The 26,927-nt window shown below is 38.2% G+C and overlaps 1 protein-coding gene across 2 annotated transcripts in view; it reads left to right on the forward strand.

The window, feature by feature from the left end:
• Sm (heterogeneous nuclear ribonucleoprotein L) overlaps positions 1–26,927 on the forward strand; it is a 336,552-nt gene that overhangs the window by 225,479 nt on the left and 84,146 nt on the right. For both annotated transcript variants that reach the window (XM_076322115.1, XM_076322116.1), the window contains exon 6: positions 19,144–19,207. In XM_076322115.1, the coding sequence (XP_076178230.1) occupies positions 19,144–19,207 (64 nt within the window). The remainder of the gene's footprint in view (positions 1–19,143; positions 19,208–26,927) is intronic.

A 26,927-nucleotide genomic window follows, 5' to 3' on the forward strand; every position in this document is an offset into this window, starting at 1 on the left:
ATAAGCGCAGATAACGCGTTATCGTGTCCAAATAACGACGACCTGGACCCGGTCCCGCGTCACGTTTGCGTGAAATTGTAATCTACGTTCACTGTTAAATGACCAGCCTTTCCATTATGATGGCCGAAGTTCGATCGAGCGACACCTTCATTGCGGAAATTATTTTTTTTCAAAACATTTACACACTATTTCTATTTCAAAGTTTCTACTGATTTCTCCGTGAATCTTTTGATAAGGGTAAAAAATCTTCGTATACTTAATACTCTGATAAAATGTTTTCCTAATTTTCTGAAAGGTGTCATCCTTAACAAAAAGAAAATTTTCACGCTCTAAATTTGTTGAAGAAATTTTTATTTCAATTCGTTCAAAATCTATTTCTATTTCAAAGTTTCTACTGAATTCTCCGTGAATCTTTTGATAAGGGTAAAAAATCTTCGTGTACTTAATACTCTGATGTTTTCCTAATTTTCTGAAAGGTGTCATCCTTAACAAAAAGAAAATTTTCACGCTCTAAATTTCTTGAGGAAATTTTTATTTCGTTCAAAATCAGCTTTGCTCGTTTAGCGGAGATAATTATTCAAAGAATGCATTTGGCATTCTGACAAAGGCTGACCAAAACGTCTGACCCAATACGACTCGCGACTCCTTCCAGGAGTGATATTTCTTTCTGCCTAGAATACATTTGATACACCATCTTAGCTTCGAAAGTTGATACGAGTCATAGAGATCTGGATGTATTCCTTATCGAAAAGAAAAATCAAAGTAGAAAGTTCATCGATTGACGAACATAGAATTTTACAGTATAGAGAAAATAGTGGTATCTTTTTAAAAAAAAAAAGTAATCAACACACGAGATATTAATCTCAATGTGTCTCGATACAGAGAATATACTAATTTTAACTTGGTCAGCTTCCTTCGTGCGCATACCTCCGTACAAACACGCAAATACTCAAACGCGTGACTGGACAACTTCCTCGGAATATTTAAAATAGTTAAAGTTCTTACAAAAATTCCAGAATCTCCTCTCATTTCGCGGAAACGTTTTCCTTTCTCTCTTCATTCTTTTCATTACCGCGTCGTATAAACCGAAAAGCTACTCGGTTACGGTTAGCCTTTGTACCGTATAGTAATCCCGTGCTTTGGGAAGAACTATCGCCGAAATATTTTACGTAAATACTGTCAGCTCTGTTCAGACAGTGCGCGTTGCAGCTGAACGAATCCCGATCGTCCATCCGAGACGAGGAATAAAAAGAAACTCGATGGAATGATTTTCGTGAAAGTCGTCGCAAGAGGATCGCGAGGAAACCTATAAACCAGGTCGAGGAAGTGGAAAAAAAACATGAGCGTTTTACAGCGGAAAAGCTAAGAGCGGGGCGGGGGAGGGGGGGACGGACGAAGCGATATTTGCTCAAAACGAATGAAAAAGATCCGCGCGGGTTTATGCCCCCCAGAGCAGCGCAGCTCCGGAAGATTATACCTGTAGGTCTTCGTGGAGGAGCTTACGACGCGTCGTAGCCTTCCGGCGAATTTCGAGTTCCCTTTACGCTGTTGTTCGGCTCGGGAGCGGAATACCGCGTTTCTGCGTCGCGTAAAAGAACAGGGAAAATTAATTTTCCGATTGGACGCTGTTCTGTATCGTTGGATCTGCTCGTTATAATCGTTCGCTCGAAGTACGACGACGGATAGCTTGATACAGTAAACCCCGCTTAATTGTCGTTGAACCGATCCGCTCGTCCGCGTTTATTCGAGAAATAATAATACAAAGCCTGGAATTCTTCTCTCGTAGATATTCACGACGCACGAACGGGAGGAGGGATTGTAACTATTTTTTTTTTTTTTTTTTTTTGTTACATTGGAGAAGGTGAAGTTTAGCATTTATATCGAGCGTCGAGTTCGGTTCGAAGAATTTTGTAGTGGTGCAAATTGAGAGAAGAACGTTCAGACTTTTAATTCGTTTGCCATTCCAGAGACTAGAGTACTGATAACGAATTGGTGAAATTTTCCCAGTGAATGTGAGTTTGAACATGATATGGTTCGGACTATTTTTAATTGTAATTAAAGGTTTTTTTTTAAGGTTTGTTTCATTGGAATTATATTGGAAATAACACGAAGGAGGTCATGTTTGGACTCATTTTGATCTGGAGATTCTCGCCTGTTGTTAATACTTTACTGAAGATACGCAATGATAAATATTCAAAATTCAATTGTTCACAGAGAAAATTTTATCCACTGTATCTAATCCCTTTCTATTTACTTCTAGGACAGTTATTTATTCTAACCAGCGTTTTGCATCGAATGCGCGCGAAGAATAGTGACGATTTGGTGACTCGAATCCGATGTAAAAATTGTTGCTTGAAAGCGGGGAACGAGCACAAAGCGTAAAATCTTGCCTCTCATCGTTCACTCGGACTCCACGCGTTTTCACGAGCGGTCGAATAATACAATTCGAAGGTAGAAGATCAAAAATCACCGATGGATCGTCTGAAAAATAAATAATAAAATCGTAGAATTATTCCGATCGTAAATCACTCGTGTTCTCGGTCGTAGATCGTGTCGTTCGATACGTTGAAACCGTTCGCGAGGGGAAACCGTGATTTAAAAGAAACGAACGCTGCCGGGCGCGAACAAAGGGGAATTAAACAAGAATGAACTGAAATCGAGTATTTTTTTTTTCGCCACCCCTCCGATTATAAATTCATAATTCCGAATTCGCTCCCGACAAGAGCGATTCTCGTTGCACGCAACGCGAAACTCGTAGCTCTTTCACGTTTCGCGTCGTCTGCTGCTTCGCACGAGTTGCACAATGCGACCACCTCGTTTCACCCGTAACGCTTGTAGAGACTCGGAAAAGCTTTCTCGAATCGAAGCAACGCAAACTGACCTGCAACCGTCAGCAGAATGCAGTCTTGTGTGTCTGGTTGCATTTTCGCTGCATCTCTGTTTCACCGTGGCTCGCGCGGTGCTCCCTTGTTTCCTCCACGCTTTGTACAGAATGGTTCGAGATAGGTGTCCCGTGAAACAGAATATCTCCACCGGTTCTCACCGAGGTTCTTAAATTACTAACGAGACGTTATTTCTAATTTTGTTTTCCAAACTTATCACGAGAAATTGTAACATTTTCTCCACCCCGGCTAGTTGACGTTTCTTTGAACACGTCCCGCAAGGACGCGATACCTGCTCGTTAATATTAGATCCCGAACGTATAACGACGAGGAAAAATGGTCTTGTTTTCTTTTTTCTTTGGCACGTGATAGGTGTCCCCAACGAAACGAATCTCCACCGGTTGGTTTCATGGAGAGTCTTGAATTACCAACGTATTTCTAATCTTTTTCGAAACTATTTTGGAACCTTGACAATTAAAATATTTACTATCCACTCTGTCGCGTAACGTCGACATTCTTCGAGGCAACTCACTGTTCCCCGAGAGTACGATGCTTCACTGACGTTTAGATTCTAAGCGAAGAACGACGAGGAAAAATACTCTTAAGTTCAATCATCTTTTCTTTACCTCGAGATGGATGTCCAAGGAAACAAGATTTTCTCAATTTCCACGGTCTTGAATTACCAACGAGATGATATTTCTAATTCATTCTCAAAACTATTTGAAGATCTTGAAAAATTATTGCATCAACTCTATTTCATTCTGTAGTAGGTTCTTCGAAACGCCTCGCTGTCCCCACGAGAGCGCGATGTCAGCTTTACCAACGTTAGGTCCTAAACAAAGAATAACGAAGAAAAATCCCCTTTCATTTACCTTGTACCTTGTTTCCTTTCCTCTTTGTACAAGACAGCTCGAGATAGGTGTCCCTAACAAGACTTCCACCACGGTTCTCATCGAGGGTTTTGAATAACCAACCAGGCGTTATTTCTAATTATTATTTTTTTTTTTTTTCAAAGCTACTTCGAGGTCTCGAAGAAACGTAATATTCTCTCTCCTGTCTCCCGTAAAAGTTGACATTTTTTCAGCCGCCTCGGTGTTCCCGCGAGGGTGCAATATCAGCTTTGCTAATGTCAGGTCCTGAGCAAAGAACGACGAAGAAAAATCCTCTTCCATCCGGTGTCGAGCTCTCCAACCTTTTTCTCTATTCGAGTTCTCTTCTTCACGACCATTGTCACTTTGTGCCTCCTTCACTTCTCGTTCACCTCGTTCTGGCTCGGTCTTACGCTCTTTCTACATCTTCGACGGTATCCACGTCTGTTTTCCCGCGCGTTCAATGCACACGGAATCTCGAATCTTTTTTCTTTTTTTCTTTTAGCATTTAAGGTCACGTATAATCCTCCTAGATTACCAGCAGCCATATTGAAGGAGACAGTAATTAAATTTCGAGTACGTATTTATATCAAATGACGAAGTTCGGTGTCTTCTAGAAAGGCTAACTCTCGTCTATACTCGTCTAGCTATTTATAACACTTCTCAGAAAAATGACAAACCATGTTTCAACACTTCCTCCCAGTATTTAACACTAGAACTATCAAAAGAAACATTCACCGTTTTGAATTATTATTCAATTTTTTACTCAATTATTAACTGTACTTCTGTCTACAATATTCGGTGATAATTATTGAAATAGCAAACCAATTATATTAATTCGTATTTTCCCACTTCTACTTTCGTACCATGCCCGGTAAAAATATAAAATACATTCACCGTTTATAGTTCTAGAGTTAAAACGTGTTCGATGGAGTTTCGAACGCTCCAAAGTTCATTTGCTTCGATTTTCGCGACGAGATCAGATTTTCACGTGTGATCTCGGTCCGGTGTCACTGTCGTTCGGTATACCGAAGTCTTGATTCGACTTTCGTTCGGTATACCGAATTCTTGATTCGACTTTCGTTCGAAAATCCAATAAGAGGTCGGCTGGCACGTAGGCGTGGAAATTAGACGCCACGGGGCGTGTGCTCGTTGCATCGGGACACGTTTCGTTCTTCCAGGGCGAAATTAGCGTTTTCGAGTGCTTGAATAATTCCGTCGCACGACTTCGCCCGGTGGCGCGAGACTTACGTACATACACCGGTTTTAATAATTCCGCCGCGAAGCACGAAATTGCGGGAGGCGATCCTGCGTGAATCCGTTCCCGGACTCGTAGATATTCTCTATTCCGTGCGAGATCTTTCCACGTTACTTCGATATTTATAAGCATTCGCGCGATTCACTTTGCCCGCGAGACTGAGCTCGTCTTCTACGGAGAAAGATCGCGCGAGTTACCACGCTGATTCTCGATCTGTTTCGCGAACATTTCTCAGTTACCGGTTACTGGAAAACGAAAATTACCATATAGGTCCTTTGGTAGTGGATCGAGACAAAATGGAACGAGTTTAACTGGCAGACTTTTGAATGGTGTAATTAGTTTCGTAATCGTGTATATTCAACACTTTGAGTCAGTTTTTCATACTTAGGAATATCCTTGATATTTGTTTAAGTCAAAAGTAGACAAATTTGATAATTTATCGGTACACTTGTTTTATTCTATGGTATTACTAATGGTGGAAACGTTGTTTTGAAATTTACAGGTATTGGGGTTCATTTCTTGTGAACTCTTTAGAGAAACGTAAATTTAGAGCATTAAATATCAGTGACTAATCATGGTGTTCAATGTACTTAATCATACTTAAAATTCAAATCGTGGTATCAAAAATAGGAAAATTTGATAGTTTTTCGGTGTACTTGTTATATTATAGTATTATTACTAATGACAGAAACGTTGTTTTGAAATTTACAGGTATTAGGGTTCATTCGTTGTGAACTCTTTAGAGAAACGTAAATTTAGAGCACCAATTATCAGTGACTAATTATGGTGTTCAATGTACTTAATCATACTTAAGATTCAAATCGTGACATAAAAAATAGGAAAATTCCATAATTTTTCGGTGTTCTTGTTATATTATAGTATTATTACTAAATACAGAAACATTGTTTTGAAGTTTACAGGTATTAGGGTAAAGTGCGATTTTTCCTTCTCCGAACAGTACATTGGGAAATTTACTTAATATACTGGGTGAGTCGATAAGAATTGCTTTTCGAAATATCTCATCTATAGATTCGAACAGAGAACATTTCGTGCCGAAATATATTGAACCTAAGAAAGTTTCTTGAATAAATGTCTTTTTAATTTATTACGTCTCATATTTTCAAAAATATCGAAGCGACTTTGAATTTTTTTTAGTTCTTACACATAATAAAAGTCTACATAATTTAAGATATCTCTTGAACTGTAATACATGTAAAATTAGAAATGTATTTAATGAGCTGATAAATACAATGAATTCTTATCAAAGCAACAGATAACGAGATGTTTCACATAGTAGTTCTTATCGATTCAATCTGTACACGATTAAGAAATTTTCACACGAGGAAGATTACACCAATCTTAGCACCGAAAAGATCAATTTATTCAACAGTGTAGAAATTCTGAATTGTACATAGATTTTCTCCATTGAGTATACGTGAACGTTTCGTCTAAAACACTCATACTCGAACATGTAAAATACTCCCGCGCGGTATTTCGATGAAATCGTCGCCCGAAACATTGTTTCCCGATTTGTACGTGTTATTTCATTCGATTGAAACACGGTCTGGCGTGGGTCGTCGACCCTGGCGCGAAAAAGCGTTTAATTCATACGAAAGTACGGTTCGCTGGCTTCATCCTTCACAAATCACCGCGTTCGAGGAACCGGCATGAAAGTTCAGTAAAAATAGAAGAACCGTAGATACATCGCGACGCGGAATCTTTTCCAAAACTTTCGGCGCGTTATCGCGCCAACTATATTTTTCCTCAATATTTTCCTTCTTTTTTTTTTCACTCTGTTTCTATTTTCTCTCTCTCTCCCTCTCTCTTTTTGTTATTTTCTGGCAGCAGACCGAAATTTTTCTCCGGTAAAAAAGCGTTCCGACAAAAGGACAGGAGTGTATTTTTTTTTTTTTTTTTCTTCTATTTTTTTTTCTCCTTTCCGGCAGCCGTCACCGCGATAAATCACGCGAAACACCGCGGCGAAAATAATGCATAGTCCCGCCAGGACGTATCAACTCTCCTACGCGAGTGCAATTACAGTTATTGTCGACTCGTGGCGCGCGCAGCTGCGTGACAAACTGATACGTGCACTTCCTTGTATTACTTTCTTCTTGACGCTTCGACGTTCGCACGTTTCAGAAATAGGAGAACTCACGTTACGTATCTCGATAGAATCTCTTTCGTAATCGATTTGTATAAAGAATGCACAAAATCTTATTATTTCGTTGATTTTTGAAAGAAGAATGTTTCTTTACTAAAAGAGGAATGTTCGTCGGTTAATATTGATAATGAAAACGATAGAAAAATGAACAAATAGGAGAATTTACGTGTCTTGATAGAATCTCTTTTGTAATCGATTTGTATAAAAAATGGACAAAATCTTATTATTTCGTTGATTTTTTAAGGAAGAATGTTTCTTTACTAAAAGAGGAATGTTCGTCGGTTAATATTGATAATGAAAACGATAGAAAAATCAACAAATAGGAGAATTTACGTGTCTTGATGGAATCTTTTTTGTAATCGATTTGTATAAAGAATGCACAAAATCTTATTATTTCGTTGATTTTTGAAAGAAGAATGTTTCTTTACTAAAAGAGGAATGTTCGTCGGTTAATATTGATAATGAAAACGATAGAAAAATCAACAAATAGGAGAATTTACGAGTCTTGATGGCATCTCTTTTGTAATCGATTTGTATAAAAAATGGACAAAATCTTATTATTTTGTTGGTTGTCAGAAAGTTGTTTGAGATACAGTTAGATACTTCGCAAAATAGAAATGAAAATAAGGTCAAAAATTTATGCAGAAAGAGATGGGAATATAATTGTAATTTTAATCGGAATTTTAACGAAATAATGTAAAAAAATTTCAGATAAATACAACTCCCGACACATATCCAAGTATTTCGGAAAATGCACTTTTTCCACAAGTATATCCCGCAGCATTTACGTTCACAAGCAAGGGTTTTTAATTGCAAATGCTAATGAAAATGAAACTGGAATCGAGTTGGGGATATGTAAATTTCAAGACTATTATGCAATTTGTTCCAACTTGATCGAAGCCATACATTATCCAACTTGTTTTACAGAAAATACTATTTTATTTTATCCACGACTATGCCAAAGACTCTTATGCATCACTGATTTAAAAATATTTTCCAACTTTTCTGCGACTTTCACATATTTCCTATAACTATGAACTTATTACTATTACTATTGCAACCCGAAAAAAGCAATATTAATTCTTTTCATTCTTTTTTCACATGAATACAAATTACATAAACATCGTACCTTTGAGTTACACAAATTTCGTTATACCTAATCGAGCTTGCATTTTTTGCATTCTAACTAAAATCCTCAAATAAATTCAAGAAGAATAAAATAAAAGTGTCATTGATCAATACAAATTTCGTATAATCGAGCTTTCATTTTCGTTGCACTCCAACGAGTAAAGCCTCTAAATATATTTTTAAAAAGAATAAAAAAAAATAAAGTATCATTGGCTACACGAAAGCGCACAATGGGATTAACTTTAAGGAACCATGGGAGGCACATTCACCTCGCAACGACCATCTATTTTCCCGCTGTTTGTCTTCGCGAATCTCTACGTACAGGCGTGTTCAGAGCATTGCACTCCGTTGCAAATTTATCGCGCGATCGATCGCTGCATTTTCGAAGATTTTATTGTCGAAGTCTGGTCCGCGAACGTATCGGCGGTAAATATTTCCTCCGCGAGATTTGTCTATCTATCGGCTTTTGTTTCTCGCTAAAGCGACCGCGATTCGAACCATTTATTATCGATGCTAATAATGGACCAATTGACAAACTCATTAATAACTATACGTATTAATTCCCAAGCATTGGGTCGAGACATCAAACAGGTATCGAAACAAGTTTCCATTGGTATTAGCGAGATGCACTCGATGCACCTTCTTGCAATATCGATGCAATTCAAGTATCATCGAAACCTCTACAGCTGTGTAACTAAACTGCTATTAAACTGGTTCGTTCTTACAGATACAATAACCAGAATACTTAAAAATCTTTTTATAGATAATCGTTCGGATGTTTAAAATTATATTCAATATTTCAACTCTAGAAGCTAATCGGTCGTTTGAATTTTTATTTCGATGCCGATATTATTGATCAAACATGAAGCTGGATGAAGTATAAATATAGTAGAAATTGAAACGTGCCACAGTAATGAAATTTTTAACTATCGTATTAATTTAGTTTACGAATTTTTCGGTAGAAACGTTACGATTATTCTCGTGCTTGTTATATTTGTTTCTCCCGTTTAGATTCGAAATATTCGGCACGATCGATACGGAAACTACATCGAATTCCAATTTTACCATCGTTCCTTTTATTTCTGATAAGTTCGGTATAATTACTACAATCACAGTCCACTGACCCATATATGAATACGGGCAGTTTCGACTCGGGCATAGTTCGTACCATTAAACTGGAAGCTATTCTAATATTGCAAAACGTACCTGTATCACGAGGATAATAATGCGTATCGTCGAGGAGGAGGTAAAATATGTATTTCCATAAAAGTCGATAACATTTTCTGCACATTCGTGTGTGCAGTTTGATACGATCGATAATAGAGATAAATGGAATTTTATTCGAGTAATATCGAACACAAACTCCGAATAACCATTTATTTCCAAAGAATTCAAGCATACCTTAATTCGATCCGATAAACAATACCAATTGTAATTCTCGTCGAACGAAAAATTCGTGAAAAGTTCATGTTTTATTCGTTGCTCGAAATTCGTATCTAGATCAGAATTTTTCTCCATCCACTGAGGAAAGTATCGGTACAATAATCTCGATGGTTATCGATACGATAATCGCGTGTCTCGAGTCTCAGATCGTTCGTAGACGTTCCTTAGAATTCAAGGGTATCAACTTGAAACATAAATGCATCGATGATATCAAAACACGTTCAAGTCTCATCCAGCAGTCAGGCGGCATTTATCCTCTCTCGTTGTTCGCTCGACGCGCCGCTGACAGCATCCATCACCGGTATCGGCGAGAAGCTAATACATCTTTTTTCAATCATTGTTCGACCACTCTATCGCGGATACGCGATTAATTCTAACGTTTCGCAACCGTGTATACAAGACACGGCTATTAAATTTGTATCGATGCATCCGTGGTGTTATCTAGGCCAGACACTATCCAGTCTTCGTGGAATACTAACTCGTGAAGCACGTATTATTAAAAACGTTATTTTACCTGTAGGAATGCTGTTAGAAGAATCACTGCAATTCAGAAATAAAAGAATTTAATAAGACATAGGGAAGTAAGTATAAGAAAGGTATCTAGAGAAAAATCATAGATTTATTTCACTTCGTACTATTTTTATCAGATCCTGTTGTTTGATATTTTTCCTAAAATTGCCTCAACAATTTGAAAAAAAGAATATTGGACGTTAAAGTACAAGAATCGACGAAAACACTCTGATTAAAATTATATTTTCTGTACAAATGTACAAATTTGAATTCTTGTTGACAAACTTTGTTATTCATAAGTTAATTAATATTGCGAAATAATTAATTTATAAAAGTAGAATTTGATAGTGATACGAGGATTCTGATAATGACTCTTTGTTCGTTATTCGGGTACTAATTTGAATTGCAAGAAGCTCGTGAATATTGGAATAATGCAACGTAATTCGGCGCTAATTTGATGATCGAAGTCTCACCTTTTACCAGTAAAAATTGACGCGAGAAACCATTAATGAAGAGTGTGGATTTTTATCACTGGAATCGCATTTTGGTGGGCTGTAAGGCGAGTCGATAAACTCTCGCGCTGCATCTTATTCCCGTGGACGTTCCACCGTTTCGACGAAATTATTCTTATGAGAAACACAGTGCAGGGGCATTCGTTAAGCCGGGAGCACGTCCGGACGTTTTTACGATCGTTGAGAACGCGCCGGGACGAAGACTTTCGAATTTACTGCAAGCTTCGCGCCGGCCGCGACGTAATTCGATAAATTTAACGCGCGAACGGGGAATTAATTACGAATCGCCCAAGTTGACCACGTTCCCGCTAGTGTGCCGCCTTCTTTTGCGATTTACGTAACCGTGACGTGCCTATTTTGAAATTCACACCGTTCCGGCCACCGTATTTTGGACTATACGCGATCTCGGTGCCCGTGTTTCGGAATTTACGCCGCTGTGACGTCCTGTGTTGGAATTCGCGCGACTCGTGACGCCTTGTCTTGGAATTCGCGAGACTTATGACGCCTTGTTTTGGAATTAACGCGACTTATGACGTCTTGTTTTGGAATTTACGCCGCTATGACATTCAATGTTGGAATTTGTGCGACTCATGACGCCTTGTCTTGGAATTCGCGTGACTTATGACGCCTTGTTTTGGAATTCACGCGACTTGTGACACCTTGTTTTGGAATTCACGCGACTTATGACGCCTTGTTTTGGAATTCACGCGACTTGTGACACCTTGTTTTGGAATTCACGCGACTTATGACGTCTTGTTTTGGAATTAACGCGACTTATGACGCCTTGTTTTGGAATTTACGTTGCTATGACAATCAATGTTGGAATTTGTGCGACTCGTGACGCCTTGTCTTGGAATTCGCGTGACTTATGACGCCTTGTTTTGGAATTCACGCGACTTGTGACGCCTTGTTTTAGAATTCATGCGACTTATGACGCCCCGTTTTGGAATTCACGCGACTCGTGACACCTTATGTTGGAATTCACGCGACTCGTGACACCTTATGTTGGAATTCACGCAACTGTGACCCCCCCGTTTTTAGAATTTACGCGACGCCGCGGACAAAGAAACCGTTAACGAATCGGTGACTCGCTCCGACCAATCCAGGAGCCAAGGGACCCCGGGAAATTGATTTATCAGCAAAAGAAAAAATCGCGAATTTCCTGCTGACTGCATGCGCCTTCTTGTTCCTTTGTCCGCGATAACGATTGGCGCGTGACGAGAGAAAGAGAGGGAGAGAGAACTTTTCATCGAATCTCGGAAGCTCTTTACTCGTTGAATCGTTCGCAGTGAATCCCCCGTGTGGAACGTTTCCGTGCCCGAAATTTGGATGTTTGGGCGTCTAGCCGATGAATTCACCGGACAAATCCAGGATGAACGAGGTATCTCGCCTCCCTCGACTTCTCCTCCCGTGGCTTTCCAGTCTCGATTGTTCGCTAGATTTGGGGGAAAGGATATTTTGGCCGTTCAAGGTCACTGCCCCCCACCACGACTCGCGCCGAATCGGATCCCTCGTTTAAGAGATCAGGACACTTTAACGCTTTCGAAACATTTACATTTCATCTATTGATATAAATACTAATTTTGGTATTTAATTGTTAAATTTTATGCATTACTCCTACTATAATTTTACATTTGTATTGTATTATATTGTACAATAATTTTGGTATCTAGTAGTTAAATTTTATGCATTTATTACTCCTACTATAATTTTACATTTGTACTATATTATATTGTACAATAATTTTGGTATCTAGTAGTTAAATTTGATGCATTTATTACTCTTACTATAATTTTACATTTGCATTATATTATATTATACAATTGTAAAATTATAATAGAAGCAATCCATGTATAAAATTTAACTACTAGATACCAAAATTAGTATTTATACTAATCGTATTATATTATATTGTACAATTGAATTATGTTATATTCATCAAGAAACGAATCTTTATTTTATTCTCCTTAGCTGCAAAACAAAAAAGGACAATATAGTCCATCGTTTCGGCGCTCGTCCAATACCAGACTTGAAACGTTGAGTTTTGTGTCGCATTCCTCGTATCGATCAACTCAAGCGCGCGTCTAATTTTCTTCGCGAGCAAAAATTACCGAAACCGCTGCCATAACCGGTAAAAATCAAACGCGAGCGTACGAGAAATCGCGTTCGAAACCAGTTTTCCTTACCGTAACTTCACCGACCGGAACGAATCTGCGAACCACATGTGGCGGTTCGCGAAGTATCCAAGAAGTAGTAAATATTTTGCCGACTGATTGCGTGTCACCGTCTCTTCGGGACACGATCGTTTTAAGAACGTTTCAAAGGAGACAGAAAGTTTACGTTATGGACGAACCGAGGTACGACCAAAGGAAGGCGTAAATCGAAGCTTTCATCGAGCGTGAATTACGGGGGGAGCACTCGAGTAAAACGTTACAATAAAAATGATTTTCGACAATCTGTTACTAACGTGAAACCTCCATGAAACTTTCCATCGCTTTTCGTATATAAAGTCTCAGTATAACGTTCCAAGATATACATTCTTTTGTAATTTCTCTGGAAATTTGAGAGAAATTTCGAAACGACGTATTATCATTAATTTTATATTTTTTAACCGGGAGTCAGATTAGATATTTGATTCTAGATCAACGTAAAAAGATTCTAGCTATCGATAGGAAGCTCCACGGTGAGTGATATTTATTACCTCGCTGGAAAATGATAAATTGGGGCAAAAATTGTATATCTAGGAATGTTATAGAATATATACGAAAAGTTTCGTGATTTCACGTTGGAAAAAAATGGTCGAAGATCGCTTTTAGTTGAACGTTTCGTTCGAGTTTCTCTCCTTGAGAATTCGGAACGGTTGTTCTCGCGTGTACAACGAATGTCGATGGAATCGAAATCGGTACTCGAATTGAACGCAAACTCAAGCTCAACATATTCGTTGACTTATAAGCGAGTACTCGAATCAGACCCAGTTTCGAACTCTCCGGGAACAGAATTCAGATGCCACGGGGGACACAAGCCAGACATGATTTAGCGATCGTGGTTAACACACTTCGAAACCCAAAGGACACTATTCAAACTTCGCAAGAAACGTGGAGACAGACGTGTGTAAGTTAACAGACAAAGTGGATCTACTCGAGAACTCGATAACAACGTCAATGATTCGGTAAGACTTCGGTTCACCTAATCCCATCACGTCGTACTGTTACGAGTATTGGGTTGTCGTGAAAAAGATGAGAAAGAATACTTCGTTTAATCGGAATTATTTACATGGTTCGAATAATGAAAGAAGAATTGGGCTTTTGTGAAGAGAAAGTATGAAAAACGTTAACAAAATCGGAATTAATTTGGTTAATAACGAAAGAAGAATTGGGCTCTCGTAAAAGAAAGATGAGAAACAGTATTATTCTTAATCAGAATTAATTTGCTTGGTTTATTGTAAAAAAAGAATTGAGCTATTGTGAAAAAAATATAAGAAGCGTCACCGTTTTTAATCAGAATTAATTTGGTTAATCATGAATGAAAAATTGAGCTTTCGTAAAGGAAAAAATAAGATACGGTATTATTTTTAGTCAGGAATAATTTTCACGGTTACTAAAGAAAAAAGGATAGCAGTATTGTTCGAAATGATAACTTTCTGCAATAATACAGGCTTGCGAGCAAACATGGCCAATTGGTTGTCGCGGCACGCACGATCTTCTTCCTTATTTCAAATGCAGCTTTTATCAGTTCGTTCTTTGGTCTACATAAGTTTCTATGAGAAGTTTTGCAGGCTATATTCACCAACTCTGACCAGTTTATAATCGTTCGTAGGTGGATTCTTGCCAGTCAGAATTCGGTGAATCTTTTGTGTACCTTATCGAGATGTGCATTACTGCACACAATGGCCATTTTGAATAATACTAATATAATCATTTTTTTCTCACTATGAACCGTGGAAATCAAACATGTGTAATATAGAATACCTTTTCTTTACGTTAAAATACAACAAAATATAGATATTTATAAATGAACAGTAAAAGATTAATTCGAAATATTCGATTGATTCGAAATTATAGTGAAAGTGTCACAATCGACGATTTAGAAAACTGATATCTGTTATGGAAGAGTTAGGAGACTTGTAAAGAGAACTCAAGAAACTTAATTTTTAACATTTGTAAAATAAACGAATAATCGCATATATCTTTCACTTGTTTAAACAAAACCTCCTCTATCGTACTTTGCTTGTCTCAAGATTTTCTTTCAACTTATGATACTAGAGCTCCATATAAACAACCATAATAACGTAAGACTGTATAACAAAACATTACATAATATGCACGAGTGTACTTGGACAAGAAAGAAATATTTATACAAAGGAAGAATTTTAACAGTGAACTACCATTGGACAAAGAACAAACTTTTGCTCTTACCTTCTCTGTAAACTGAACTATTGAACACGCCATTTGGAAAATTTTTAACGCTCTCGAGCGCAAAAATATTTTCCTTTCGACGATGGATTTCGAAGCTCGAAAGTCAACATGGCTGGCTTCCATCTATAAGAAAGCAATTCACAAATTTACAAGTCGATTCATCCGTCGAGATCTCTACGTTACATTGCACAAAATTACCATATAACAAAACCCGAACCCAAGTATATAAATATAAGCGAATAAATAGTATATATAAGCATATAAATATTAGATTGTTCGGAAAGTCATTTCGTTTTCCAAACTGGAGAATATATAATTCATTTTTTTTTTATGGTGAAAATAAAACACGATTTTTTTTAGAGTGTATGTTATTTTATTAAATTATATATTCTCCAGTTTGGAAAACGAAATGACTTTCCGAACAACCTAATAGTATATACAAGCACATAAATAGTTACCTAAAAAATGAAAAAATTGCGTATAAAAACCCTTCCGTCATCGAACACTTTCAAGATACCCGTCACATGGTAATTCAGCTCCAGACACGACCCAGAATCGCGTGTAAGTAGATCATCCACAGTGGATTTTCGTTGGAGAACTCCCTCGAAAGATCACCGATCTCAGACCTCGATCGATCGCTAAAAGTTTCTCCTGGTAGCTCGCAAGAGGCGATAAGATGCTGGCCGTGGGAAACACAGAGATTATTCAACGAGCATCGTCGTCGAGCGCAACGAAAGAATTAAATTGTTTTCCTCGAGAGAACAAAGAGGGATCGTCTGTGTTCCTTGCGAACAGAGTTCGAAAGAAGACAAAATAATGAAAAAAAGAGAGGACCATCGAAACCGGAGAGTACCGAGCGTGCAATCGCGTCGAGATGACTTCTGATACGTGAGAGTGACGTACAATAACGCGAGCTTGATCGAAATTTAATGGAACGCCCCGAGAAGGATACAGGATGCATCAGTTACATCGTGCGAGACAAAATAAACAAGTTAATAACTACCTCGACGCGAATACGCGGACACGCGAACGAAAGCCCGTGGACAGTGTAATTTCTACGATTCGTGGAGCACTATGACGAATCGCGTATTTGTATAATTTATTTTGCAACGGCGCATGCATGGCTAATCGAGGATTTATGGGATGGGCAAATAGACCGTGCACGTTAAATTCTCCTGTTAATAATTCCGCGCACGATCGTCGCTCGGAACTGCACAGAATGTGTTCAATTTCAACGGCGCACGGCCTAGAATTATTACGACTTCGGTTTAGATTAATCCTACGTGGATGTTAATATATAATAGAGATACAAAATGTTCGAATAATTCTACGGCGATACCCTTTGACGACGAAGCTTAACACGCGTGGGCGCGTAACGTGAGATCACGGTCATCTTCGAATCGTGGTCATCTTTGAAATTACAGAAATACGATAATATCGAGCGTGGAGAAGAAATAGTAAGAGGGAAGATCGTGAAACGTTTTAAGACTTGGAATATTTTGTGTACAGTGGCTCCGAAAAATATTTGCACGATTTGTTGTAAAGAAATTCTTCTATTACTTGTAAGACCGATTTTAATGAAAGTTTGTGTAGAGCACGATAGTGTATACATAAAGAAATTTTTTTGTCATCGAGAAATTTCTTTAAGGTGAAATCAAGTCTCGAAAATTGTAATGTTCCTTTTACTTATTTTTAATGCAACTTTTCTCGTGACATAACGATAGAGCACTAAGAGCTGAACATTTTTCAGAAGTTTTGCTCTATTTCACACTTGTATTTGAAAAATCGAAGAGAAAGTGGCACTGTAGAAACGGATTTCAGACGATCGACGACTTTCATTTTCTTTATAACTTCGTAATCGTGCTAGATACAATACAAATTTTCTTACAAAAAAAGATTCAATTTTTGGTACTATATCGTTGAAAAAGTCACTCAAAAGAATTGTATTTAAACAATGAAGAAATGTTGAATTTTCTCGTTGTATTTTATACTCTCGAGAAGATTTTTCGTCGACGAAAAAATTATTTCATAAGCGCACAAACTTTCAGAGTTGTGAGTTTAGGGGAATTCCCTCATAATACAGCGTACGAATACTTGTCGGATCCACTGTACATATTTTCCTTTTGTGGATAAGTTTGCGCGTAAGATATACTGTTAAATTTTATCGTGTTTTCTTTGTATCTTTGTATTTTTCTTCGTAACTTCTTTATTCTCTGTTGGCTTCGAAGACCATCGCAAACAGTCGGTTGAAACGTTGCTGAACGAAAGTAATAAATTGTTTCCTACGATAGCGGTCAACGTTTCAATTTAACGAGTTTTCTTCCCGACGATTGTGTATAAATTGTATTTGAGAATTGTTCGGCCTTTCTGCACGGTACCGTTGCATTTGTTAGGTAAACGTCGACACTGTGCACGATTATTCGCAGATTGGATAAAATTTGAAGAAACTTTCACGAATCGCCCTCGACCGCGGTATTCCGCGATCGCTTCGCAATTACAGCTCTCGCGTTATTGATTTACGTTTACCGCCAAAGAAATGTCAGAGAGTTCAAGCTTGTTAACAAATATTCAGTGTTCTGGAAAATATTGCCGCGTTGCTTGTAACGACGCAATAAAATGTTGACGCACTACGCTCCAATATTTTCCGTTTCGCATCCGACGATCTACGCGTTACGGTGAATTGGATTTATAAAATTGTGTAATACTGCAATACTGAATATCATTCAGGGGCTCGATACCGTACACGAGGATATATATATATGTACCGATGGTATTGCAACATTTTTGGGGGCGAAAGAATTATTTAAACCATTTTTTAAAGAACGTATCTTTTGCGAGACGTTCCATTTTAGTATCAATATGGAACAGATACCTTGTGTATATATAATATTATAGAATTTCTATATATTTCACTGTCGTTGAATTCTTAAAAAAAAAGGATTTGAGATATTATTTTTGGGCATGTTTATATTCTTTATTGGATCTCATGGAAATTGTTAATTATTATTTCGATATACTTTCGAATCGAATATATTAATTGGATATTAAATTAATGTGTTGGATAATACGTTATACGATATTAAATTGGCAAAATTAGTACACCTATGAATTAAGAATATAGCACGGTGATAAAACCGTACGTTTGCGTGTTTCTAAAACAAATTTGATTGATTGTTTTGTGTAAATACTACTGTAGGGGGTAACGTCGTTTTTAAGGTTTCAATCATTTTATTCTGGTCTACTAATCTAAAGGAACAGTGTGGTATAACATGAAAGAGTATGTACACGTAAATACCTTTATGTAAATCTGTAGGACAGACTTTATTTAGTAAATAAAATCCGTAGTAACTTAAATCCTTTATTACGTAAATATATTTCCTACTTATAATTAATTTTTACGATCAATCAATTGCCTAAATTAATATAAACATACTATTTTATATAACCCCCTGTACAGTATACCACACTATTTATTCAGATTATTTACTCAATTTTTAAATATAATCGAAATAAAATATTCATAAAACATACAGAAAGCAACTTTTCACCGTACAATAATCTCTCTAAAACAATTCCAAAATACTCGTTTCAAAGTACAATATTTTTCGCAAATTTGATTCCATAAAAAAAATATGGATCTCTCAAGAAGAGATTGAACTGTCACTCTTAAAACTCTATGAAGACTTAAACTTTATTCTTAAAAGTCAAGTAACATTTACCTAGAATCTTTAAAATTCTTAAAAGTTAAAAAAAAGCAGTCAATTCTTATTCTTCGCACATATTCCCAAAAATTGAAAATCAATTAACTCTTATTCTCGAAACATATCCCTAAAAGCAAAAAAAAAGAAAGAAAGAAAGACAGTCAACTCTTAATCTCGAAGCTCGACTATTTCTACCAACTTCTCCCAAACCCAGGAAAGTCAAAGAAGAAAATAAATTCACCTTCGGTATTTTTCTCTTTTCAGCCTACAAAGCTGAACGTTTACAAGAACGACGCAGAGAGCTGGGACTACACGACGCCGGCGTTGGGTGAGTTACCTACCCTGTTTCTTACCCTTCTCTGTCTCTCCGTTTCTTATTTATCTGTCTGTTTCATTTCTCAATTTTTCTTTTTCTCTTTTTTTTTTTTTTTTTTTTTTTTAATACTTTTCTCTTTTTTCGTTCGTTCTTCACATTCCCGTTACATTCGCGTCACATTGGGAGGCGTACTGTACACCACGAACGACGCGTTCTCCCGCTCGGGAATGTCCGGTGATCGGTGTCGCGGTACAACAGGGGCTGCGTTCACGAATCTCGCAACGACGCCACCGAGAATCGTTCCCTTCGGCGCCTCGACGCCAACGCGTCGCTTCCGCCTCGCGAACGTACGGGCGTTCCTCCTAATTTCACGGCTTTTCGAGCGGCCTCTTTTCCCTTCCTTCGTCTTCTTAGCCACCGAGGAGACGCTAATTGGATAAAACGTAGTCCGGATGCGAGCTTGGAGGGTTTCCGTAAAATGCCCATCCCTCGTTAAGCTCGCGTACACGCGTCCAAACGACGACGGGTATGGCGTCGTTCGCGGTAACGTCGTGCGTGGTAAATTGTTGAAAAAAAAAAAAAAAAGAAATTACGGGCAAAACGAACGGCCAACCGCGCGACGATAACGCGGCTGCATTTGAATTTCTGATGTCATTTAGCCGCGAAACGATCGGAATAAGAATTCGCGTAAATTTCAGACGATTTCCCTCGAGTTATTTCTTTTTCTTTTTTTTTTTTGGGCCGTATTACGAGAGAATTTTACTCCTTTTGCACGCCCGACGCGCGGAATAATCTGGAGACGTTGGAATTGTTTCGAAGTCGTGGAAAAATAGACGGAGCGAAATTAACTCGGTTAAATAGTGCACAAGGCGTGTGGAATTTATTCGCGAGGAACAACCACGGAGAATTATTATCGTATCGGTGGTACTATCGATGCCAGATAAGAAAGTACCGGTTTGTGTCAACTTTCACCGAGTAGATTTTGTAATTCCATCGGAATCGTATCCGTTCGATCGAGTTGCTTATTTCGTTTAGATTAGATTCGGTTATGCGTGTTTTACATCGATACATCGGTATTGGTCGAGCATTCGTCATCGAAAGTGTCGATATGAAAATTTCATATCGAGTAAATTTTTTTTTACGCTTTCGGTACTTCTCGTCAGGTATTATTCCGGTGTCGAATTGTTCGAGTATCGTTTGATACGTGTATTATCGCCACTGATAAGGAAATTATACGATTGTTAAGATGGATCGACGATACGTAACGTAACGTGTTATTGTAACTTGTTGCGAGGTATTTCTAGAAATTGTGCAACATTTCTCTAACGAAATTTATTCGTCCCTGTATTTGTAACAGCATTGAAAGACGAGGAGGTAATTTTGGCGGGAAACTCTTTACACGGTTTGAAAATAATATATCAAAGCAGACTTGACGGTTGTTTTATTGCGGTTCTTTTCTAATAAAAATCACCGACTGAAGTGAAATTGCAAATAGTTCGCGCAGCATGTTGCAAGCACGTTCTATAGCAACGTGACACTGTAGATATTGAACGTTTTATAATTGCGTCGCATTAATTCAGATCGATCGCCGTGTCATACGACAATGTTTTCTAACTTCCTTCGATCCTTCGACACTCGGTAACGTGTAACTTGTCGTGTAATACTTTGTTTTTCATTAACAAGTTTTATAACTTTGCTACGTAACGTGTTGCGTTACAATCGCAGATCCAGTTTCACGTGCTCGATTTCGATGGAATTTCAAAAACGAATCGGAGAACCGAAAAATATTAGATCCACGTGGGTCGTTTTGAACGATTGATCGCTTACAAGATTTCGATAAAGATTGTACGATCAGTGTATGGAATAATAACGTTCGAAACATTAGTGTTTGGAGAATTATACGAAAATAACGAATTTTACAAAGAATATCTGAATCTTATCGTGTGAATTAAAATATTCGATTATATTACAAGTCTTCGCGTATTCTTTATACAAAATATGACCATTACTGTTGAATTATTTCGTAAACTATTAAATATCTATGCAAACGACTGTACGCACGAATCTAATATTTTTCACTTCTTTGTTGAACCACTTAACCGCAGCGTCCGAGTCAATTCGAACAAACATGCTCGCAAGATAAACGAGTGGAGTCATGTTTAGTGACTAAGATAATAATAAGCGAAGTTAAAACGGTATAAAATTCTAAAGCATAAATTCTACTATCAAAAGATATGTATTTGTACTCTAAATTATTTATTATAGATTGCTCTCGGTACTAAGAATTAAATTATAATTATACAGATAAGCAGTAGAAAAATTATAAAATATGTCTTCGCACCTGTGTTCAAACATTTAGAAGGCAAGATAGGAAAAAAATACAATTTTTTAGTCAATCGTATAAAAAAAATTCAACAATGAATTCAAGTAGTTCTTTATAATAAAAACCTTTATAATTCCACGCGTCTGAACCAGTTCATTTTGTTTTATTTCATATCGAGAACAAATTTTACTCTGCCCAGTTCTCCATTACTAATTGCAGAGTAATCGAACGTGAAAATATATATTTTATTTTACCAAGAAGAAGAAAAAAATAATTACACAAATAAGCCAAAAAAAAGATTACAAAATATGCCTTCGCATCTCTCATCAAATATTTACGAGTCAAGATAAGAAAACATACCAATCTTTAAGTTTATCTTTAAAAAAAAAAAAAACAAAGAAATTCGACAACGAAGCGAAGTGGTTCCCTCTCGAGTAAACCTTTTAGTATTCCACGCGTCTGAGCCGTTTCAAATTTTTGTCCTTTTTATTTCATATCGGAAACGAATTTCACTCCGGCCTGTTCGCGTACCAATTGCAGAGTAATCGATCGCGAAATCGTCGCGGCTCGTTTGAAAAAGAAACGCGAACACCGACGTGGATCGTCCGCTGGTGGAATACAGTTCGATCGGTGTTCCCGATGTCGCACAATGGCGCGCGAAAGCGTCCTAAATACGAATCCGAGTTGCGAATTCTACCCAACAGTCCTTTAAGCGTCCCGACGGTTCCATTCGTCGAATTATTTTCCGATCCGGTTACCATTCGTCGAGGCCGGAACGAGACGGGAACGATTCCGGGATGCGTCGACGCGAATCATTCTCGCGCATCGCCACTCGCATCGATTCATCGCGTATTACATTCGACAAACGAACCAAAACGATTCACGCAACGTGACACCGGCGTGTGTCGCGCTTCGTCGAGAAACGACACAGGAGAGAACCACGCTTCAACGGAAACACCGGGCTCGACGACACGGCGGGACGACCGGTGAAACGCACGAAAAAAATCATCGCGCGTCCTATCAATGCGAACGATCCATTAATACGAACGACGAAAGACGTTCGATGACGGTTCGTCGCGCGACATTTTTTCTTTTTTCTTTTTTTTACGATTTTGAGTCGCGTCGCCACATCGAAGCCCGGAACTAATTCCCAACGCGATGGTAAATCATTTCAGGAGTAGGAGAATCAACAACGAGTGATTTCTTTGATATTCGCGCGTGACGGGCAATTGATTTAGTATTTTTGTCGATCGAAGCAAAACTTTTGGGAGGTGCCAGATTGAGTTTGAAATTAATTTCCAGCGGGATGATAATTTATTCCAGGGAGTATCGAACGTAGGAAAATATTCGACGAATTATTTCTTTGATGTACACGTGGGGGGCAGGTAATTGATTTAGTATTTCTGTTGGTTAAAGCAGGATTCTTTTAATATGCGGGGCGCCATTTTGGGCTTTGGAATTAATTTATTGCGCGATGATCATTTATTCGAACGAATACCGGACGTAGGAAAATATTCAACGGGTAATTTTCTTTGAGATTCACGTGTGGCAGGCGATTGTTTTCATTTTTCTTTCGATCGAGCCAGTGTTTCTACAAAGTGAACAATCGGGAACTTTTTTAACGTAGAAAAACATGTAAACCATTCGTAAACGAATTGAACTGCTCGTTTCTGACGCAGAAATTTTCAAAATCAGTTGCACACCATTGCATTAGATTTCCTTATACAAAGATGAAAACAATCGCGTTCTATTCCGAGATATCGAAGAATCATTTCCAAAATCACTTAGACACCTTTCCATTAGATTCCCTTATACAAAGATGAAAACAATCGCGTCCTATTCAGAGATATCGAAGAATCATTTCCAAAATCACTTAGACACCATTTCATTAGATTTCCTTATACAAAGATAAAAACACTCGCGTTCTATTCAGAGATATCGAAGAATCATTTCCAAAATCACTTGGACCACCATCCCATTAGCTTCCCTTATACAAAGATGAAAACAATCGCGTTCTATTCAGAGATATCGAAGAATCATTTCCAAAATCACTTGGACCACCATTCAGTTACATTGCCTTACGAAAACAATCGCGTTCCATTCCGAGATATCGAAGAAACTTTTTTTCTTTTTTTTTCAAAAATTTTTCTAGGCGTGATCATTACTTCCCTTCGATTAATTACCCGTGCCGCGCCGCGAACGAGAACGAACTTCGGGCCACTGTAACGATGTTTGATTCGCTCTGTCATGAATCGTTGAGTCCCGAAGCGGCGCGTTTCACCGGCCGCGTGAATTAACGTTTCCGCGCGCGAGAATTTTCTTTGACCCAGTTCGAATTTCGCACGCAGTCGGGGGAACGTTCTGCCTCGCGGCCGAGAATGAATCCCAGTTTTGAAACTGAATTTCTGCAAAGCGAAGCTGCACGCGACTCTTCACGCTCGTTACGTCCGAGCGATGGTAAGGCTGTACACTGCCGCTCAAAAGTCTCGGGACAGCTGCTGGAAGGGTTCTTTTTCTTTTTTTTTTTAAACGTAGATAATGAATTTCTAAACTGCTTTTACTATCGAGAAAAATTATTACAGAGTTTCGTGTCTAATCTCGGTGACTTTATACTGTTTACTTTAACACCCCTTGCATTGAGGGTACAAGAGGGTCTTGTAATTCGAAGGAGGGCACGAAAAGAATGAAAGAGAAATGTTCAGAGATTGGTTCGCTAAGATTTCGAATACACTTCCGCTCGAAACAATTTTTGAAAATATTTAAAAGACACCTAACTATAAAATAGAATTTTCGATATTTATATTGCAAAAGAAACATTCTACGTTTATTTTAATCAATCCCAAATTAAATCATCGATTCGTATTCTTTGAATTTTTCCGACCACGACCATTTCACCTCCTTTGTCTAATATTTCCTTCAAAGTATTCAACAATTATACGGAACTTTTGTAATTCCCTCGAGACTTTTCAGCGACAATGTATATCTAAACAATTTCTCTTATTCCGCGTACGAGAAGAACGGTCTTAATTAACGGACCCGTGTAATTTATTATAATTGGAGCTTCGTACGCGAAGAAGCCCAGAATTTCTATGAATGCGATTCCGGAGAAAATTCGGTTTCAATTTTCCTCGGAGAGGGAAAATGCGTCTCGTACTTTCATGAGTTCCTTTAGGGAAACGAAAACGTGGTCTTTGGCACGTAAAAAAAATTTCATCGATTTGTTTACTGCGATCGAATACACCGCGTGCTTATACCATTCAGTAGAGAGACGCACGGGGTGTGCATGTGACGTAGCGTGCAGTGCGTCTTCGCGCGGCAGATGCAAGGGTACGAGCCTAAGTGTGCTTCGTTCGAGGATAATTAAGACAGTTACACAGAGTTACGATTCTCCCACGCTCCGGATATTGTATTCCTCGCTCGTGCCAAGCTATCTTGAGCATACCTCGATAATCTGCCCTCCGTATCGTCCTTAGTGTTCTACTCTACCCGAACCAGTATTTGTATTCTACGTTCTCGGTATTCCACTATACCGAAACGAGTGCTTCTATGAACGTAAACTTCTATGAATGCTTGCACGTAACTGAAGTTAATCTTCACCTCGTACGTATCACAATTAGCGTGTAGTTACACAGAAGTTTGGTGTTAATTCCCCGGAAAGTAAATATCGCGATACCGAAATTTTACAATTTACAATTATGAAACCCGATTCGATTATTAACGAACCTCTACGCGATCGTTTCCACGTACCTGTTAAACGAGCGAGAATTGCTCGTTCGTTTGTTCAGGTCCGGTTGTCGAATTTTGGGTAAACAATACCCCCTGCGAGAATATTTGAAAATTTATTAAACGTCGGATACCTCGGCGTTCAATCCTGTAACCGCGTTGTTTGAGAATTACACGACCACGGTGTAATGTTTGCATTTGAATACCCATAATTATCTTATCATCCTTTACAGTCGAAACGTCGCGGCAATTTCACGATCGGCACTCCACAACTACCTATTCAGGTGTGTTCGTCAAACGTTTAATTAACGACCCTCAGCGAGAGCAGCATTTGAAAACACAATTACCTAAATGTTACCGCTTAATCTCGCAGTGTGGTGTTGAACAATTACTTGCTCCGGCGTAACGCTTGCGTTACTGCCCATAATTACCATTCTCGTCCTTTGTACTCGACGATGCTCAGTTGTCTGTGCAGATGCGGTCATCAATATTCAATATGCGGCGGTCTCCGATAGAATATTTGGGAATACGATTTTGGATACGTGATAATTACTCGATTGTATCATCGTGCTTAGCATCGAGCTTACAATCCTCTTGTTCCACTTCGAGGGAAAGAACGTCCAAACCTGTCCCGAGTGTTTTCGAAATCGATTGTCCAAGTGTCGCTCGTTGAATGTAAACGTTACCTTGCGAGAACATTCGAAAACATAATTATCCACGCGTCGAATGTGCTATCGCTCGATCTCGAAACGTCGTGCTCTCGATACTCGCTACGCTGAAACGTAACGTTTTGCGTTGGATAGTTTAGGTTAGTTTCCATTAACCTTCTTCCTGTCCGACGACTCTGGCCTGTCCACGTTCGTTAAACTTTAACGAACGACCAAACGAGAAAGTTCGAAGACAGAATTTTCAACATTTTGAACACGAAACGCAATGTTTGACGTTTACCTCGCTGAAGCGTAACGTCTGCGTTAGAGAATTCGTAGTTACTATCGTCTTTGTATTCGACAGAGCTAGACAGGACATTCGTATGGTTATCAAACTTCGGTGAATAGAGTTTTCTGCGAGTGGAATGTTTGATGAGTACTTCACTGTAGTGTTACATTTGCGTCAATGTGTGGGTAGTTATTATAATTGTAAGAGAACGTTTCAAATTAGAATTTTCTAAACGTTGAACGTGTTCGATCTTCTTGTGAGATAATATTTGCGTTAGAGTATTCATTGTTGCTATTATCATGTTCTGTGTTGCTAGAACATTCGAAAGTAGAATTTTTCAAAGGTTGAACATCCCCTAACACATGATTCCAATAACTCACACATATATCTTTGTAGTAGCAAAAAATATATAGGTATATATATAGAACTTATTAGTACAGAAAAAGGAAACAAAAATAAATAATTGTCGTGATTTATCATGCTTTACTAGCCCCTATATCCTTAGGTTGCCACCCTCTGATTAGGTTTGCCTAGATATAGCAGCTCGTGCCCTGTAATCTCAACATCTGTTGCCCTTACAGCGCCCATAATTGGTTTTCGACTTCCCTTTGGTCTTTGTCGAACGAACACTAAACAATCTCGAGGAATATTGTGCAACAAAATTCCTTATACATTGAACACCCATTAGAAATTCTCTTAAACGAGCATTCTAACATTTGATTTTAATACGCCTCAGTCTACTTCATTTAC

This window comes from Ptiloglossa arizonensis, chromosome 10 (assembly GCF_051014685.1).
Source record: "Ptiloglossa arizonensis isolate GNS036 chromosome 10, iyPtiAriz1_principal, whole genome shotgun sequence".
Classification (NCBI taxonomy): Eukaryota; Metazoa; Arthropoda; class Insecta; order Hymenoptera; family Colletidae; genus Ptiloglossa; species Ptiloglossa arizonensis.